Here is a 19,327-nt window from a genome sequence, read left to right as displayed (position 1 = left end):
TCAAAGGATTAAGGTCCGGACTGGAGGAAGGCTAATCCTCATATCTAATTAACTCGATGTTTTGACGCTCAAACCAGGCTTGAGTGGTCTTGCTTTGTGTGCAAGCGCAGAGTCCTGCTGAAGCATGAAGTAATGTCCCGTCTCTTGGTACATTTTTGCACTGGTTTTACCCCTTTTCGCACAAATCAAACTCAGTTGGCCCGTAATAGGACACTCTCAACCAGACATCGAAATATTTTTCGTCCATAAAGAGGATATCACGGTGTCGGTTTTTTCGCTCGCGATCTTTTAAGCCTGATTGCTTTTAGACGAGCATTAAGTAAGTGTCCACTCATTTTTTTGTATGCTCGTAGACCAAATCTTCATTAAAAACCTTTTTTACTGTTTTCCTACTGACACCCATCTGCAAAGCCATCAACTTGTGTTTTCGCACAGGATTTCTTGCTATCCGCGTCTTGATAGCTTTGATTACTGCTGGTGATCTTACGGAGCGTGGGCCGTCGCCGGCCAGTTCTTTTCTTGTCCTCAACACTGGAGACTTCACTGTACCTATCAGTACAGTACTATGTGTACCGTAGACACAAACCTAAGCGTTATATTCAAAATTTTGAGCAATTTGAAAGTGGTACTCGGCGCTTGCCCACAGCGGTGCAATTTTCAATGGCCACTCCATAGCAAAAATTACGGAAAGTGATTGTTTTCTGTTTTAAAACAATAGTCAAACAATCAAAAATAGAATGTAATAATTTTTTAATAAAATCATGTTCGAAATTTAAAAATAATGCGCCAGATCTTTGTGACTAACTACGTACAATTAGTGTGTGCGTAGATAGCGCCGGATCAATCATTAAAACTCAAGTCAAATATAGAAGGCGGTTATGAAAACTAATATAATATAAGAATTATATAAGTTTCACGCATAACAGCCACGCCGATTATCTTTTCTAACATTGTATGATGTTGTTTGACCTGATAATTTTTCGACACGAACTGTAATTTTAATACAAATTTAGTTTTCGTCTTTCTACATACGTATGTACACTACGAGTATTGTTAAGGCATCTAGACTAAGCCCCCTGATACAATTATTTTTTTTCCCTTTCTTGGCCTGCAACCCTGATACAATTAGTTTTAGTCATTTTGACGTACGTCAATTTACTCTTCAGTAATTGTCAAGTGTCTACTTCGCTGCGTCCCTGCGGCGTTTTCACTTTTGGCGCGCCTTCGCTGTTAAGCGTCTGTTTGTTTACATAATTTTTTAATTAACTATTGCCAATGTTATAGGGGTTATTTGTGAAGTATCATAAAATAGTCTTGTCTAGTTCTGTATTTGGTAACATAATTTAACATAGTCCTTACGAAATAAAATCCAATGTCGTGGAATAAAATTCCTATTAAAAGTCGTGAGCTTCAACTGATCGGTACTTTAAACGGAGGCCAAAGTTTTAGGTAAAGTTTCTATGTAAACTCACCTGCTAATATTTTACATTTATAATTTAGGACTCAACATTTTAAATCCTAAAGTCTCACTATTTTCCAGATGGACGTTTGATAGCCATGAAAATATATGGACTGGTATTTTCGCCAAAACTGTATGGAGACTCCAAGAGGAAGATGATTGTTTGAAGTACATAGTTCTTGGATCATTATTAAAAAAATCTGATACGGAAGGAGGCAAGCATGTGGATGTTTACAAGAACTTGTTACAAAATTATTTCCGTCTTGATGTTGATTTGAGTAACTATTATAAAACATGGTCAGAAAAGGATGACTTGTTCAAATCAGCTTGTGTACAGTTTTATGGGATTAGAATGTTAGCTCAAGAGCCAGTAGAAAATCTTTTTTCTTTTATTTGTAGCCAAAATAACCATATATCAAGGTAAATTAAATGTCAATAGTGTTATAATACACTGTTATTATAATAGAATTATAGTATATCCTAAACTGTTTCAGGATATCGAGTATGGTAGAAAAGTTATGTACACATTATGGTGAGAAAATTTGTGAAGTCAATGACATATCATATTATTCCTTTCCTGATGTAGATAAATTAGCACAGCCAAAGGTAACAATAATGAAATTGATTTTTGACATTTATTTATTTTTTTGAATAAGTATTTTGAAATAGCATTAATTAAATTATAATAACAATCTAGGTTGAGTCACAACTTCGAGAACTAGGATTTGGATATAGAGCTAAATTTATTAAGAAATCAGCTGATCAAATAGTTGAATGGGGTGGTGAAGAATGGTTTAAGGGTTTACGGGTAAAGATGTATAAGGATGCTAGAACAGAGCTTATGAAGCTATGTGGAATCGGACCTAAGGTAAAGAATATCCTAAAAATACTTTGTTTCTTACTTACTTGTACTTGATATTATGATACCAATACACAATGAAATACTTGATAGTTATATTTTAATTTGCTTTTCAGGTTGCTGATTGCATTTGTTTAATGTCATTAAATCATTTAGATGCACTGCCAGTTGATACACATGTTTTCCAAATAGCTGCTGAAAACTATCTCCCACATTTGAGGGGTAAGAAAAGTGTTACTGAAAAAATGTACACAGAAATTGGCGATCACTTTAGAAATTTATATGGAGATATGGCTGGCTGGGCACACACGGTAATGTTGCACCTTTTTGTTTCCATAATTATTTAAAAATCTTATACAGTATAAAATCTTAAGTAGATAATGCAGAAATTTACTTGAAGATTAATTATTTAGTAATGAATAATATAGCTTTTTAATGGTGAAAGAAATTTTGAATTTGGTCCAGTGGTTTTTGAGTTTATCAGTTAAAAATAGGGATACATTGATACTCCCTTTTGCCGATACAATACCGATACTCTTATAGAAATATTGTTGATACAGAAACCAACGCTTAGTGAATTTAAATTAAAAAATCTAAAGTCACAAAATTTGAATAAGATTAAAGGTTTAGTTAATTAAATATAAGAATTAATTTAAAGTAAAATAAATAACTGTTAATAATTAAATTTAACATTGATAAGATTTTTGTTTAAAGAACACAGCACTCTCATGTTTTGGGGAGAAAGTCAATTACGCAAGTCTGTATGTATGTCGCAGTAAAGTAGTTAAATCAGAGAGTTAACTGAATATCTAGACAATTAATTAAATGTCGATATTCAATCAAGTCGCTAGCATTTTGTTTAACTATCTGTCTGACCGAAAGCCAGCGCGTTGATTAACAATGTAAAACAAGACTCCGTCATGATTATTTCATTTTTCATTATTTCGGTTTGATCGTGAAGAACTGAGCTCATGTAAATTCCGTGTTTTGTTTTATTGTAATTGGTTAGGTTGGTCTTGCCTAGGAATAATTAGGAATCTTGTTAAACGTTTCATTCACTCACTTGTCTGACGGAACTTTAGCGACTTGATTGAATATCGATTTTGAATTAAGTGTCTAGAGATTCAATTAACTCTCTGATTTAATTACTTTACTGCGACATCTATAAGACCAGCAGTGGAAAATAATCTCTCAGTTGCGACGGAACTCATAGAAAAGCCATATATTCTGGATAGCAAAACATATTGCTGTTTAATTATCAAATGTGGAAATTTGAAAAGTATCATTGTATCGGCATCGGTATCGGATGCATCCCTAGTTAAAATAGACAAAATTCTCCTTTTTATAGTATGTATAAGTAGATTTTACTATTATTTACAGGTGCTGTTTTGTGCAGATCTAAAAAAATTTCAACAAAATGATATTTTAGAAGACATACCTCAAAAGCGAAAGAAAAGGTAACAATAAAAATTTCCATATGAATACATGGTTTTATTTTCTATACAAATGTATGGTATACTTGGAATAAATTAATGGACACAAATCAATTTTTATGCTCATTTAAGAAACAATAACAAAGTAAACAGGTAAAAATATAATATGAAATATTTTTAGATTTATACTTTGTATGAAGTTTTCCATGTTATTGCACAATTCTTGTGATACTTAATTTTCTATTATTTAAATGCTTATATAGTACTGATATATTTTAGTAATAGTAAATTGTAAAATAAGCCTAAAATTCTTACTCAATAATACAGAAGTGAATACTAAAGTCAAAATACTTTGGCAACTTGGAAGATCTAGTTCCAATGTAAAATAAACAATAAATTTTTGGGGTCAAAGATGATAACAATGATTATGAGATTATTTATTGTTATAATATATTTGTGGGCAATACTCAATAAGGGCTTGGAGCGCTCGGATTTCAAAAGACAGGTCAGTGATTGCAGGGGGTGTTGCAACCAAAGTTGGAGCAAATACTGTGCTTAGGTTGTGTGCTGACATCTTATTTACTTCTGCATGTTGAGATACTCTGTAAAATAATAATTTGTAAATACTATTAATAATGATAAAACATAAATGGCTCAGTTGAGAGTAATATAGAAAAATTATATACATATATGTATAGTAATAAATAAATACAAAATCAAATCTACTATATGTAAATCCTTTAAAAATCACAGACTACTTTTAACTATGAATGTAATCCTTATAGGTTCTCACTCACCTATGTAAATGCTGGACCATGTACTGCAAGCAGTTAAAATGTGCAGATGGCAAAGAATCCAGACATTCTCGTAACGCTGATATTTGAATAGTCGGTGTTTTCTTCATTTCTTAAAGTAATAGAAATTATTTGGTATCAAGGATAATTTTTTACATTAGTTACAGAAGATAGACTTTAAATATTAGGCATGAAAACTAAAAGCAAAGCTACAACAGGCAATTATATTTTAAAATTTGGCCAACTGCACACATACAGGATAAATAGCTTGGTAAATTTACCAAATGTTTTAAATCAAGTACATTTCCTTTGGAGATGAAATATAGAAACACATCAGTTTTTACATTCATGCAGGCTTCTAAACAGATCTTTATCTTTAGTAAACAAAGCTGATGCATTTTTTTTACAGTCTCCATGTCTTCAGGCGTAAGATGCTGCAGGTGCTGATGGTGTTCCATCACCAATAATAACAATTGCAAAGTAGAAATATTTTAAACTTTTAAATTGCATATTTGTAATTCTTAATTTAGTTTATTCTTGTTTATTTTTATTTTCTCTTCTCTGTAAGTGTTTGTATGGGTTTTGTTAGTGTGCCTTTTTTAAAATAAATAAATAGGATCTAAAGGGTTCCATATGTCCACTAATTTCATAGTCCAAAAGAAAACACTCGTTATAAAGAAGACTAAATTTTTATAATTATGTATATACTTACGAATTGCAGTAATAAGTTTAGGATGGACTTCATAAGTGATAAGAGGAACCGGTAAAAGTCGTAAGTACAATTTGAGTGTTCCAGCAATAACATTTATATTACTGTATACACTTAAATCAGCTGCCTCACCATCTAATAAAATATCACAATATTTTTTAAACATGTGCAAAAAAAATTTAAGCTTAAAATTTAAAGCTATAATATTTCGATGCCATTAATATCAATGTTATTTTTAGTTAGATATATTTTATAATAGTCATATATATATATTCATTTGTTTTAATAATCCATTGCTTATGCAAATTTTACATATATAACAATTCTTTTACATTTAAAAAAAATACCTACCTTTATCAAAAGCTAATTTCAGTGCTTCAATCTCATCTGCAAAGCCTGATACTCGATAAATACCCTCTGAATCTATCCCTCTACTTTCAATCTCATTAACACATTTCTTTACAACAAATGGTAAAGTACTTGAATGAGCATTGAGTAATGTTGTCAAATCTATTCCAAATACACCTCTGAGTTTCTTTAAATCTGGAACACAATGACTTGGAACTCGTTCCGAACATTTTAAATGTGCTATAAATCCACAATCTGAAAGTGAAATATAAATCCTTAGAATGCATTTGCTTTTTATAAAAGACTTTGATTCTGTTTTAATTTTTATAAAAGACTGTTTCCAAATTTATTACATCAAATATTTGATTTTGCTTGGGTTAAACATGCCTTTTATTATAAAATCGAAAAATCAGTATTTAGTAAAATAACACTTTACCTTCACATTTTACACCCTGGGCAGTAAAGCCCCACAAAAAATTTGCACAAAATTCACACCAATTAAGCCCTTTGAATGTATGTACTTTAAAGCTATGTGACTTGGAATATTTATATAATGGTGGTGGATCCTCTAATGTTGGTGTCAAGTTGAATAGTGGCTTGATTATCAGCTCTGTTGTTAATTTTTCAGTTGTTTGTATTATGGGACTAGATCTGTTTGATTCCCTGTAGTAATAGGTTAGTCAGTCAAATAAAAAATGAATCCTATGGCACAATGTTAAAGTATAATAAATCAATGTTTAATTTATATCATAGTTTATGACATATTGTAGAAAAGAGATTATAAGCAAATAGTGAAGTTTATGATATGAACTCTTTAATAACATGATTAGTGATCACTTTTACTATACTATTATTGAATTATTATATGAAGGGTCAATTAATTTATACATAGTGGCATTCAATTTAGTTTAGCAGTTTAAGATGTAATAATATAACTATGAAATTACCATTTATAATGTTGTTTGTACTTACTGATGCATTTGTGATAATGTTTTTAACTTTTTTCTGTTTAATGTGACATAAGGACTTTCAGTATAATTAGCATTTGAATTTATCATTTCAAGAATGTGATGAGCTTTCAATTCCATGTGACATGTAATAAGCCCATCAGCAACTAAATCATAAATTGTTTCATATCGTTTGTCTCTAATATAGTGGCTTCCATCATAGTATAACTTATAATGATGTATCTTATCATTAAATCTGCAAATCAATTTAACACACATTAATAGTAAATTTTTTTAATGTAAGTTCATACAGTGGTAGAAGCTCATAATGTTACCTCCAAGTGAGTGTATAAAAATCATTAAATTCATTGCCTTTTCGTATAAGGAAAGCACCATTGGGTTCGTCTTCCAAAATATATGTTGCTTCCTTGTGTCCCATGATACCATGATATTCCTTACCATAGAACTCTGGTCGGTCAGGGTACTTCTCACAAATGATACGCTTTGGCTGTGGAGCTTCCATTTGAATACGATATACTGAAAATATACAAAATAACAAAACATTAAACAGGGTACTTTCACTTTACTTGTTCTTTCACAATTCATAATAATTGTATATACTGCATTGCTTACACTCTGGCTTCCATATATTTCTCAGATTCTCCATTTTGAAAAGCAATGTTTAAGTTTTCAATTTCAACTGCAGTGTGTATAACGTTTAAGTTATAATTAGAAATTAATACATTTTTGCTTTTGTTGTAAAACATTAAAGATTAAATGATAAACAGTACATTAAAATTCTGCGACAACTTTTGACAACGACATCTGTAATCCTATCGTCAACTGTCAAGCAATTGTTGAGTGATGTCATTTGTTGATGGCTTATTAATTATTAGATTTATCTGTGAGCAAGTTGAGCAATTGAACAACATTGAGGCTTCACTATTGCTATGCTATAAAAGCAGGCGTAAAGCGCCATAGCTTAGGCTTCTAAAATAAACTTTCTTACCTAATATAGAAGTGTTTTTTGAAGGTTTATTGATTATGAATATAGTTTTGTACTTAATAATCGTAGCAGTAAAATTTGAGAGAACATTTTATTTATTTCGATTTATACCAAGTGATATGTTTTTTATTCTACGCAATCCTAAAAAATATTTGATGCAACTAATGTAGCTTTTAATATTTTTTATGTTTCCTATGAAATATGAGCAGCGGAATCTTTGAACCCTGTTCGGTTGTGTACTAATCGATAATTGCAATTGACGGCTTGAAAAAAAGCGCGGGAAACGTTGGTCTTGGCGGGAGTGTTTTTTCTAGTGAAATTTTTAAATTTAATTTAACTTGTATAAAAGATCAGTTTGTATATATATGTATTAGTTTAATTTAATTGTTTTGTTTATTAATTTGTGTATATATTCTACAGTATCTGGTAAGTTTTTATACTTTTTCCTCAAGGCCTGGAGTCAGGCGAAAAAATGGTATTATAGTAGATAATATATTTTCTAAATTGGACGAGTCCAGTGTAGATACAGATATGGATCAACGGAGTGACCGAAAAAGAATGCGTCTAGGAAAAATTTGCAAACACTGCAACAAAAGGAAACGAAGATTCGATCCGAAGCGTCGGAACAAACAAAATGACTCCGATTGTTCGTGCCAAATACCGGAAATTGAAATTCCCACCATAGGGCCATTTGTAGTTCATGCGCAAAAAGTTTCTTCAGATACGAGCGTCGCTTCCCTGCACCCCGTCCAATTTGGCTATTTTCTCCAAAAAATTCTTTTAAAAATATTATTAATGGTAGCATCAAAAGGATAGACAGAAACCGCATTTCCATATCATTCTCAGACCACAAATGTGCAAACGAATTCATTAATAACCCTTGCCTGACAAGAAATAACTACAAAGCTTTTATTCCCTCATTTAATGTGACCCGAATGGGCCTGGTGCGAGGTGTTCCCGCGGAATGGTCGCCTGAAGAAATATTAGACAATATATCTCTGCCTATAGGCAGCAGAGGTTATAAAGTGCGTAACAGCAGCCCTCCTGAGTGGAAACCATCACAGACTATTGTCATAACTTTTGATGGTCAAACCCTTCCTAAACATGTATTTGTCTGCTACAATGCTCTGCCCGTGGAACTTTACTCTTACCCTACTATTCAGTGCTATTCTTGTTGCCGATTTGGTCATACTAAATCTAATTGTAACTCTCGGCCCCGTTGTTACAAGTGTGGCCAAGGCCACACAGGGGACACGTGCAACATACAAGATGATGCCGCGTCTTGCTGTCTGTGTTCTGGTCTACACTTTGCAACAAACAGGAAGTGTCCAGAATACGAAAGGCAGACTAAAATTAAATTATATATGGCTCAAAGAAGTGTATCTTACGCAGAAGCAAATAAAGTGCATGATCCTGTTTCAAAATCTTTTTATATAGTTAAGTTATCGAACATGCAGAATACTCCTAATTCTCCTGTGCCACCTGTATCGCCTTCCCCTCCCTCGATTCCGTCGTATAGTAGATCTTATAAGAAAACAATACTTGCTAAATCAACATCCCCCAGACCAAAACGATTGTGGTATAACAAAACAGAACACTTCAATTTGATAAAGGACTACGATGCTCCAGCTTCTTGTAACGGGGTCGCTTTAATAAACAGTAACCTTAACAATAATGAAACTATGTTCTCAATCTCCGATGTATTCCAACTTTTGACTGAAACAAAAACCATTTCTAACTCTGACAACAATATAACCGAACAACGCCGCCCAACTATTGCTTCCTTAGCTCAATTAAAATCCTCTTATGCGTCACGAACGCGAACAAATAATCCAGTGGAATTGCAGAAGCGCCATCTGCAATAAAAATGATTTAATCCATTTGCATAATAAATTTGAACCATTTGTCTCAACTCTGTCTGAAACATAGCTTCGCCCGGAACTGAAATTTCGGATTCCAGGCTATGTTATTCTCTGACAGGACAGTCCTGACGGCTATGGCGGTGTTGCCTTAGTCATCAAAAATAATCTCCCTTATAGCTTATTTCCACTCCCCTCATTCGGTGATGACTTGTCAGTCATTGCTGCTATTGTACATAAAATTTGTATAGTGTCTATTTATTTTTCTCGTCCCAATGTAAATATTTTTTCTTATCTCAATCAACTGTTCCCCATCCTTCCAAAACCATTCTTAGTCCTAGGTGATTTTAATTGCCAACATCAATCCTGGGGAAGCACTTCTTCCAACTATTATGGAGATCAATTATTAGATATTATAGATTCTCATTGTATCTGCATTTTAAACACTGGGCTGCCAACTCGTGTTACTGGACCAAGTGAAGGTGTAAGTGCGCCTGATCTTTCTTTATGTTCGCCTGATTTAGCTTCAACTTTGGACTGGCACCCTCTTACATCTTCGTATGGTAGTGACCACTTTCTAAGTTAAAACTAAGTTCCGATCGCAAATTCCTTCGCCTCCCTGGTGGGATCATGAATGTACAGCTGCAATAAAATCAAGAAAACAGGCTGAAAAAAATTACTGTGAGGACATGTCAGAAGAAAATTTCGAGTTATATTTAGAATCTGCTCGTAGTGCTAAAAAAATGTTTAAGAAAAAGAAATACGATGGTTGGCAATCATTTTGTGCCTCCATTAGTCCAGACGTCAGCCCATCAGAGGTCTGGCGTAATATTCGTAAATTTAGATCTGTCTACAATAATTCTCACTCTTCTAAATTACCGCTCACCCTAGCTGATCAGTTCATGGATCATCTTGCTCCCCCTTCTGTACCGGAAAAGGGATTTCCTCCATTATCTATTCCTGCTTATATTTCTGATGACCTAACTGGATTAAACGCTCCTTTTTCTTTGACCGAACTTAAAGGTGTACTTAATAACGTAAAAGATTATACTCCAGGAGAAGATGAGATTCCATACTCTTTTTTGAAAAACCTTTCGGATCGTGTGCTGATGCTGTACTTAAATATTATAAATTCTATTATGGTTTCTGGGTGCATCCCCAAGTCTTGGATCACTCAATCTATTATCCCTATTTTAAGAGAATAAACCAGCCGATGATCCTTCTTCTTACAGACCTATTGTCCTTTCTTCTGTTTTAATGAAAACTGCAGAACACCTAGTAAAATTCCGTTTGGAATGGTTTTTAGAGAGTAAAAATCTATTAGCAACGTCCCAATTCGGTTTTAGGAAAGGTAGAAGTACAATGGATAGCTTAGCAATATTCACTACGGACATAAGATTAGCTTTTTCAAAGAACGAGTCAGTAATAGCTACTTTCTTAGACATAAGCTCAGCTTATGACAATGTTCTTATATCGGTTCTTAGGGAAAAAATGCTTTGCTTAAATGTGCCACCGATTCTATCAAACTTTATTATCAATATGCTCAGTGAAAGATACATTAATTTATTTATTGAAGATGTCAAACTATCTCGGACTGTATGGAAAGGATTACCACAGGGTTCTGTACTCAGTCCTTTCCTTTATAACATCTATACGTACGATTTAGAATCATCATTGCAGGAATCAGCTAACGTACTACAATATGCAGACGATCTCCTTATATACAAATATGGCAAATCGATTGAAAAAAATTGCCAAGCTCTAACATCTTCCCTCTCATTTTTAAAATTATGGTTAAATTCGAATAGTTTAGACTTATCTGTATCGAAGAGTAAGGTTGTGTTGTTTTCCAGAATGCGTAGGCCTCCCCCGGTCCAGGTAAAGTTCAATAATGTTTTGATTCCCTCGACTAATGACGTCAAGTTCTTGGGAGTAGTTCTAGATTCCAAGCTTACCGGTGTATTCCACTGTGAATACACACACACACTCCTTAAAACTGATTTATAACGCCATAATCAGAAGTGTAATGGATTACGGTACTTTCCTGTTGGAACCAGGCAATCCTTCTGCTTTTAAAAAATTAGATAGCATTCAGGCAAAAGCAATGAGAATAGTCCTGGGAGCTATGAAGTCAAGCCCAATCACCTGTATGAGAGCCGAATGTGTAGAGCCTCCATTAAACTTACGACAGCAATTCCTGTCTGATAAATTCCTATTTCGTTGTGTCCAATTCAGTAACCATATTCTAACACCTAAACTGACTTGCCTAACATCTATAATCCCCACTTTTAGTTATTGGAAAAACAAACGCCCACCGTTTTTGGTTTAAGTGACAGAAGATTTACTTCTCTTGAGGCTCCTACTCACCAAGCAACTTCTAATCCGTTGTTCAAATATAGTTACGATTCCCTTGTAATCTCTCCTGATATACATACTAGCACGGGTCTTGTGAAAATAGAGCAAAACCAAAAGTTAACATTTAACTATATTGTTGACACCAAGTGGCCACGATGGCATCGAATATTTACAGATGCATCTAAGCGTTCCAAAGAAGGCTGTGTAGGTGTTGGTGTAGTGCACTCTAATTACAATATTGTTCAAAAAACTAAACTCCCTCCTGAAACCTCCGTGTTCACTGGCGAATGTATAGGCCTAGTTAAGCCCATAGAATACATCCTTCTACTAAAACTTCAAAAAACTGTAATTTTTACAGACTCACTGAGTTCTTTAAATGCCCTAGCCCGGTTCCCGTTTGGCTCACATTATCAATTCCCTGTTATTTCTGAAATTAGAAACCTGCTATTGAAATGTTTAAAAGAAAACTATTCCGTATCGTTTGCATGGGTTCCTGGTCACAGTGGAATATCTGGAAATGAGAAAGCCGATCGTATAGCCAATGAGGTGGTGGAGAGTGGAGATGTGGATATTTTTAGAAATTATGCGCATGACTTGATGGCTCTTTCCGGGATTTATCTCAGGAATTCGTGGACTGAATCCTGGGCCCAAGATAGTCGCCATTATCGTACTATTCAACCTTCTATACCCATTAAGCCCTGGTTTTGGAGTCTGAGATTCGGAAAAAGAGTTACAACAATATTGTCTCGTATGCGACTGGGACACGTCTGCACCCCAGCTCATCTTGCTAAGATTAATATTATAGACAGCCCTACGTGCGAATGCGGATATGCAGAAGCTGATTTGAACCACATCATGTTTGTTTGTTCTCGACGCGACCGGTCGGCTCTTCTCGAAGGTCTCATTTCCCTTCAAATTCCTTTCCCTTCATCCATATCCTGTTTACTTGCAACATTAGACCCACATGTATATAAACTTTTAGCAGCTTTTATCTTAAGTAATGATATAAAAATGTAGACAATATGAAAGTAAATTTATGTAAATATCTTGTCTTACACTCCTTTTTTATGTAGCTCTATAAGAATTGATCTTTTATTTTTTAGATTTAATTTCCATTCTTAATTTTTTTTTCCCGTTTCCCTGTTTTTACCCTGGGCCACAATGCACAAACCGTGCGGGCCATAAAAAAAATTGACGGCTTCTTTGTATGTAATTTAAAAATCGACTAAATGCGTTCGGCACAGAACGTAAATCTAAACTACTTCTACAAAACAGTGATGCAAAAACATAATCTTGACATAAGGTACGTCCAAAAGTTATGGCAGTGGCACATTATTTTTAAATTTTGAATTGTAAAACATTTACTTTCCGTAATTTTTCACGATACAGCGGATATTGAAAGAAAACCGAATAGCTGTTATTGCGTTGCAGAGCTATGGGCATTTGCCGAGTACCAATTTCAATTTGCTCACAAATTTGAATATAACGCTTAGGCTTGTGTACCGTATTATTCATAGGTACCGTACCGTTCAATGAAGTCTTCAGTGTTCAGGACAAGAAAAGAACTGGCCGGCCACGCTCCGCAAGAAAACCAGCAGTAATCAAAGCTATCAAGGCGCGGATAGTAAGAAATCCTGTCGGAAAACAGAAGAGGGTTGGATTTTTAATTTCATGATTTCATTAATTTCATTTTAATTGATGATTCTGAATATGTAGTTGTGTTGGGGGACCTTGATTGGAACATCTCCAAGTGATTTTCGCTGCCGGAGTTGCGTCTAAGTATTAAAAAAAATATTTTAAATTTGTAAACAAACCATACATTTTTTACTTTTCTATTGGTTAGTAGAGATGTGACATTCTGCATAAAAAATAGATTTTTAATTAATCATCTTTGTAGCGTGAAAAATCAAATATTTATCGATTATTTCTTAATTTTTGAATTTTATAGTTTTAAAATAATCAAGATTTAGGTTAACCTAATTTGTTGGGTGAAATCCCTATGAATTATGGAAAAGCAAACCGCCATTTCGAAGTTAATATTTTATTTAAATAACTGTTTCCGGCGTGTCAAAGTGGTTGGAGATGATAACTCTACCTCTACCTCTTTAAACCATCGGATCACAATGTAAACATCGATGTATATCAAATATCCCTAATAATTCGAGTGTCCGGGTTATAAAAAACTAGACATAATGTCGGGAAGTGGCAGATTGATTTTTAATACTAAATCGATTTTAATTGATTATTTCCATAATCGGTTATTTTTTCACATCCCCATTAATTAAAGAAATTAAATCCAATAGTTTCAAGTTTACATGAATGTGTTTCTGTGTTAGTTTTATTCGGATTTTTTTAACTTGGCTTTATTTTGGACTTTGCATTGCTTTTCTTTAGACCTTGGCATACATACTGGATACTGATTTCTCGCGATAATTTTAAGATCTCTTGTGATGACGTTGGAAATAGTGGACGTGGATGTGATTCAGAACCTGGACCCTCTACAAGTTCGGCTTATGTGGATGCCTTTGAGGACGATGGGCCCGTTGTCGATCGTCACCTCTGTACCGCAGAAGTGGTCATGACGTGGAGTTTGATAAAAAAAAAACAAAACAAAAAATCCGGGTTAGGGTTTGGTTTGGTTAGGTTTGATTACATAATATTTTTTTGGGATGTTCTATTTTTTTTAATAACTGCTTCCGGATCGTGAAAGTGGTGGAGGGTGATAAATATACCCCTCCTTCACCCTCCCATTCCCCCATAACCCCGAATTTTACATTCGTTACCACAGAAAATGATGGCTTTGCAGATGGGTGTCCGTAGTTTCCTACAGTTTAAATGAATGAAATAATCTCGGTCTACGAGCATACAAAAAAAAAAGAGTGGGCACTTACTTAATCCTCGTCTAAAAGTAATTAGGCTTAAGAGATAGCGGTTGGTGTTAAACCTACGCGAAAAACCGACACTGATATCCTCTTTACGGACGAAAAAAAATCGATATGAAGAGAAGTACAATAAACATAATTATAGTGTGTACGCTAGGAGCTCTGAAGAAGCTGGAAATAAAGTTCCGAGGGTGCAACATGGACATCATCCATCATCAGACCCGACCATTATCTGGTTGGGAGTGTCCTATTATCAGGTTCATTTTTGCGAAAAGGGTGTCAAACCAGTGCAAAAGTGTACCAAGAGAAGTTTTGAATCGACTTCTCAAAGACCTCCCCAGCCGCAAATGTGGTCTATTGATCGTTTAAATAATTTATTAGTGTTAGTTATTACTTATCAATAGGTATATATAGTACCTTTCCTTAAAATACGAAAAAAAATGTTAGATAAGATATTTTTATTATTTTAATTAATTATTAATTACCCATTGTTTAATTACAAAATAGTAAATCAAAAAAATGTGTGCGTGTACTTGTGTACACACGTAAGAAGTGAAACTTCTTTATAACTTTATTTTTCGAAAAATAATCTACTATATGCAACTTTACAGAAATTGGGTAAATAAGTTTAACAAAAGGCTTTTATTATTATAGACATGAATACAATTAATACAATTATTTCATTATACCTTATTACTACTAAAAGTATTACAGCATTTCATTAATTGTAATAGAATTATTACTATCATTGTTATCGTTATTATATTTTTGTTATTAATGGCTTGGAATGCAATGATTATGATATATTTACTACTTTAATTTCATCTTTACCTCAATTGACAAATGTCTCACATTAGGTTCATTCTTAAAGATGAATAAATGTTACATTAGGCTACCATTAGAGTACGCATACAGCATTATGGATATATATGGATAATATGTTTGAACGGGCTCAAAGAGAAGCCACGAAAATGGTCAGAGCTCAGAGTTTAGGAAAAAACAATGATGAGAATCTGAAAACACTCTGAGCAATCTTCCTGAATCAGTAAGATCAAGTGATGATTTCCTCATAATCGCCTACGATTAAGTGAAGATCTCATTGAAACCTACAAAATCCTCACTGGCCCCTATAATGTTCCAGGAATCGAGAAGCTCTTTATTTTAAGTGAAAATACACATTTTAAGGGTAGTTCTTTAAAAATTCTTCTTCTTTAAAAACCTTTCAATCTAATAAGGGGCTGATGGCTGGCCATGCGTCACACTTGAGAACGGCTCCTACTTGTGACTGGTCGTAGTTGAATTCGTGTATGCGGTGATGTTAGTTATTTCGACTATGTATTTGCGCGTTGTTCCCACGAGAATGTAAGTGCGTGCTCCTATTTCACCATGCCTCCTGCTGATTTTTGACAATCTGAGACAAATTTTTTTTTTTAATTTATCTTTTTAATATTCACTACATGTGAAACATGGTGTAATGGTTACAGCTCCTTACAAACGTTGGCGATTAAAAAGTGTGGCGAAGAGTTTATTACCATCTTCCGTTATACGCCCTTGATTTGAGAACTGGCAGTAACTATAAAATTAGAAGCATTTAATGTAAATTTCTTTTCCTCACGTTCATAACTGTATACCTATATGAATAAATGATTTTTGACTTTGAATACATATTCCCAAAGAACTTTCACCCACACCGAGTAGTGGCTGACTGGAATACTTTTAAAATAGGTTGGATAATTTCTCCAAATGCGCAAATTCGCACGCATCAGCTTATTAAGCTACTATAGTGTTTATCTACATAATAAATTTATATAGAAGAAATAATATACAAATTCTATCATTATATATATATATGTCCCCGGAATATAACAAAAGTTTATAAATTTGCTAGACAGTTCCATCGTCTTATCAATAGCGGAAGTAGTATACAGATGAAGGTCAGTTGGTATATATTGTTTTATCTTCATTATTTTAAATAATGATTGATTACCCATTGCCTTATTACAAAATAGTTAATTGAATTCTTAATAAGTACTTTCTTTAAAAAATATATATATCATATTTGCCTTCATAATTTCTTTTATATGGATACATTAGATGGTGCAAGTGTTAGCGATAATATTATTTTCAACGAAATACCCATAAAACGAGTCGGACATTAAGTTATAATTATGAAACATTCACTATGTTAATTACACCTAAATCTGGTGAGATTAAAAGCAAATGTAACAATGAAGAAGCCAACCCTCTTAGTTAATAATGTTTTTAAGAAAGGGTAGACTTCGACACCCCCCTGCTACCTAGCTACTCGGTCACATATCTGACTGACTGCGTGCCCGGCTAGTACGTAGGGGTCCTTAATAAAAAAAATTAAAAAATTACACCTTTACCTTTATTGTCAACACGCGGATAACCATGTGTTGCATTCCAGGAAGCAAATTAACCACCACCTGAAATAGGTTATATTAATTAACTTATACTTAATAATTTCTACAATATTACGATCTTATGTCAAATGTCAATAAATGTTTTTTTATTTAACCAATCGACTGAAATTATAAATATGGTTATTAATATATTATTTTGTTTTAAATAAACCTAATTATAAATTAGCCTATGCTTATTATCGCTCTAAGCGAGACCGCATATTTATTACTCATGACTTATATAAAAGACGAAACTGCCTATGCTAAAAGTACTCGATTAGCTAGAAAAGTAAAAAAAATTATAATGTTAAAATTTTTATTTCTCTTTGTTGCTGTAGAAAACGCTGTTTGCTGGAAAAATAATCCCGGTGTCCATTCCAAGACGCTATGGAAAACTATAAGCCCCTCTGCTAGCGAAAAGGATCCCGTATTAAAAGAAAGCTTCATATATCCTGGTAGATATCATTTTCTTTGTTTTTCGCGGTTATATAAACCAGACTATTGTTAAAAATCTTAACTCTAAAGGTACCAAGTGGTGTGGTTCTGGAAATAACGCGAAGAGCCACGATGACCTAGGTAAAGAAGTAGAAGCAGACAAGTGTTGCCGTGCCCACGATCTCTGCCCAGACTACATAGCAGCTGGAGATTCTAAACATAACCTAACAAATGGAGCTTCCTATACTCGGTATATTTTTTCCATATTTTTATTTCAAAATGCAATTAAAGTGACATCTACAATATTATACTCGTACGAGTACAGATATAATCCAAACGACGACGTCACACTTTAACTTGTTAACAAACCTTTTCCTGCTAAGACTGCTAACGATATATATATACAACTAATCGACCTTAGCCACGGGGGTCTTCGGGCCGGCTATTCAGTGGTTAGGCTGGTTGAAATTCCTTCCTTTAAGTCGAAGGAAGCATACAACATCCTTGTTCTACGATTTGAATAAATTATACGTTTAAATTGGAATTTGTCATACGCGCCATCTCAACACTGGAACCTTGCATGAAGACATACTAGATACATACGTTGTTCGATTATTTTATTTTATTTAAGGTTTGTAAATAAATTTTCAGTTTAGATTGCCACTGTGATATGGAATTCCGTGATTGCTTACACAAAGCTAACACAACTACGTCAAGAGGCGTCGGCGGAGTATATTTTGATTACTTAGGAACTCAATGCTATAAAAAAGATCATCCCATCGTGGCCTGTAAGAAAATACAAACCGGGTATGTATATCTTATTGACGCCTCCTTGTTAAACATTCAATAAGATGATAAAACAAATTACTAATATTTTTAAATTTATAGAATTTTGAGCAACAAGTGTCTGGAATACGAGCTAGACGACACCAAGGAACCTGTCTATCAGTGGTTCGATGTTCCTAACTATAATTGAATAATTTGATTTAAATTATATCTGAATTTAGATTTCTTTTGTTTTATTTTTATCAGTCCACACTATAATAGCTATACCGTATTACCACATAACCTATATTTTTACCGTGGCTCACACTTTTGAAATAAATTTAGCTATAGAAACCAACTAGTTCCGCGGTGCACTGGCCGCGCCTCCCGCAAGTCAGTAGTGTAGAGGTAAGGTCAGATTTCCTCAACAAGTAATAAGTAAATGCTTTCAAATAATTAGCCCAATACTTTCCAGTCTCAGCTAAACACTTATACCGATGTAGGGGGTTCAAATTACCTATGAATTAGGGGAAATGATGACATTTCCGAAAGAAAGGACAGGATTTCGCAATGTCAATACTCTTGAGATATCGAAATGCTTTTGAACACTTCAAATCCTCACAAATACGTTTTGTAGAGAATGCGCGGGTAAGGCCACCCGCGATATGCTGGATATAGGGGATTACTCGTATATGAATTTGTATGAAAGGTAGCATTTCCTAAACGGAATGGAAATTCTGCAATCACAATATCTGTGAAAACTTGACATGCTTTTAAATACGAGGGAAAGGAATAAAAAGGAGCGCTGAGTTGAGCGCAACCCGCGCGTTGGAAGGCTTTAGTGTGGGCTACAACCAAATGATTATAGATTTGATTTGATCAATATGTAGCAATTCAATATCATTTTAATTGTTAACTCAAATTAAAAACTCAATACAATATAAATTCCTCGATACAAAAAACACAACTTCGTACTCTTGTATAATTTCGTTTTTATTCAATCATGGATGAGGGAGTTAAAAGTAATTTAAATTAAATAAATTAATTGTAATG

At 33.8% G+C, this 19,327-nt stretch overlaps 3 protein-coding genes across 3 annotated transcripts; 2 read left to right on the top strand and 1 right to left on the bottom strand.

Annotated features, from left to right (window-relative positions):
• Positions 1-1,222: 1,222 nt before the first annotated feature.
• On the top strand, positions 1,223-3,800 carry LOC123713495 (N-glycosylase/DNA lyase). Its single transcript, XM_045667188.1, has 6 exons — positions 1,223-1,449; positions 1,541-1,879; positions 1,954-2,065; positions 2,157-2,327; positions 2,435-2,629; positions 3,699-3,800. The coding sequence occupies exons 1-6, from the start codon at positions 1,373-1,375 to the stop codon at positions 3,777-3,779; spliced, it is 975 nt and encodes a 324-aa protein (XP_045523144.1). The 5' UTR covers positions 1,223-1,372; the 3' UTR covers positions 3,780-3,800.
• Positions 3,680-7,364, bottom strand: LOC123713494 (N-chimaerin). The gene is made up of 8 exons (XM_045667187.1): positions 7,183-7,364; positions 6,885-7,086; positions 6,575-6,805; positions 6,039-6,265; positions 5,606-5,857; positions 5,258-5,389; positions 4,549-4,657; positions 3,680-4,353 (listed from the first exon to the last, which is right to left on the bottom strand). The coding sequence occupies exons 1-8, from the start codon at positions 7,214-7,216 to the stop codon at positions 4,185-4,187; spliced, it is 1,356 nt and encodes a 451-aa protein (XP_045523143.1). The 5' UTR covers positions 7,217-7,364; the 3' UTR covers positions 3,680-4,184.
• A 9,997-nt stretch (positions 7,365-17,361) lies between these two features.
• LOC123713302 (phospholipase A2-like) lies at positions 17,362-18,511 on the top strand. Its single transcript, XM_045666905.1, has 4 exons — positions 17,362-17,529; positions 17,600-17,759; positions 18,161-18,316; positions 18,398-18,511. Exons 1-4 carry the CDS (start codon positions 17,379-17,381, stop codon positions 18,483-18,485), a joined length of 555 nt encoding a protein of 184 aa, XP_045522861.1. The 5' UTR covers positions 17,362-17,378; the 3' UTR covers positions 18,486-18,511.
• Positions 18,512-19,327: the final 816 nt, after the last annotated feature.

This window comes from Pieris brassicae, chromosome 8 (assembly GCF_905147105.1).
Source record: "Pieris brassicae chromosome 8, ilPieBrab1.1, whole genome shotgun sequence".
NCBI classification, from domain to species: domain Eukaryota; kingdom Metazoa; phylum Arthropoda; class Insecta; order Lepidoptera; family Pieridae; genus Pieris; species Pieris brassicae.
This window is presented reverse-complemented; position numbering and strand designations above follow the sequence as displayed.

Bases quoted from the DNA above. Each gene is read 5' to 3' on its own strand.
- LOC123713495 (XM_045667188.1), top strand. From the start codon at position 1,373: ATGTCGTGGAATAAAATTCCTATTAAAAGTCGTGAGCTTCAACTGATC. The intron at 1,450-1,540 runs GTAAAGTTTCTA...ACTATTTTCCAG, and splicing joins AACGGAGGCCAAAGTTTTAG to ATGGACGTTTGATAGCCATG. The intron at 2,328-2,434 runs GTAAAGAATATC...TTTGCTTTTCAG, and splicing joins TATGTGGAATCGGACCTAAG to GTTGCTGATTGCATTTGTTT.
- LOC123713494 (XM_045667187.1), bottom strand. From the start codon at position 7,216: ATGGAGAATCTGAGAAATATATGGAAGCCAGAGT. The intron at 6,806-6,884 runs GTAACATTATGA...ATTGATTTGCAG, and splicing joins TTTTATACACTCACTTGGAG to ATTTAATGATAAGATACATC. The intron at 5,390-5,605 runs GTAGGTATTTTT...ATATTTTATTAG, and splicing joins GAAATTAGCTTTTGATAAAG to ATGGTGAGGCAGCTGATTTA.
- LOC123713302 (XM_045666905.1), top strand. From the start codon at position 17,379: ATGTTAAAATTTTTATTTCTCTTTGTTGCTGTAGAAAACGCTGTTTGC. The intron at 17,530-17,599 runs GTAGATATCATT...TTAACTCTAAAG, and splicing joins AGAAAGCTTCATATATCCTG to GTACCAAGTGGTGTGGTTCT. The intron at 17,760-18,160 runs GTATATTTTTTC...ATAAATTTTCAG, and splicing joins AATGGAGCTTCCTATACTCG to TTTAGATTGCCACTGTGATA.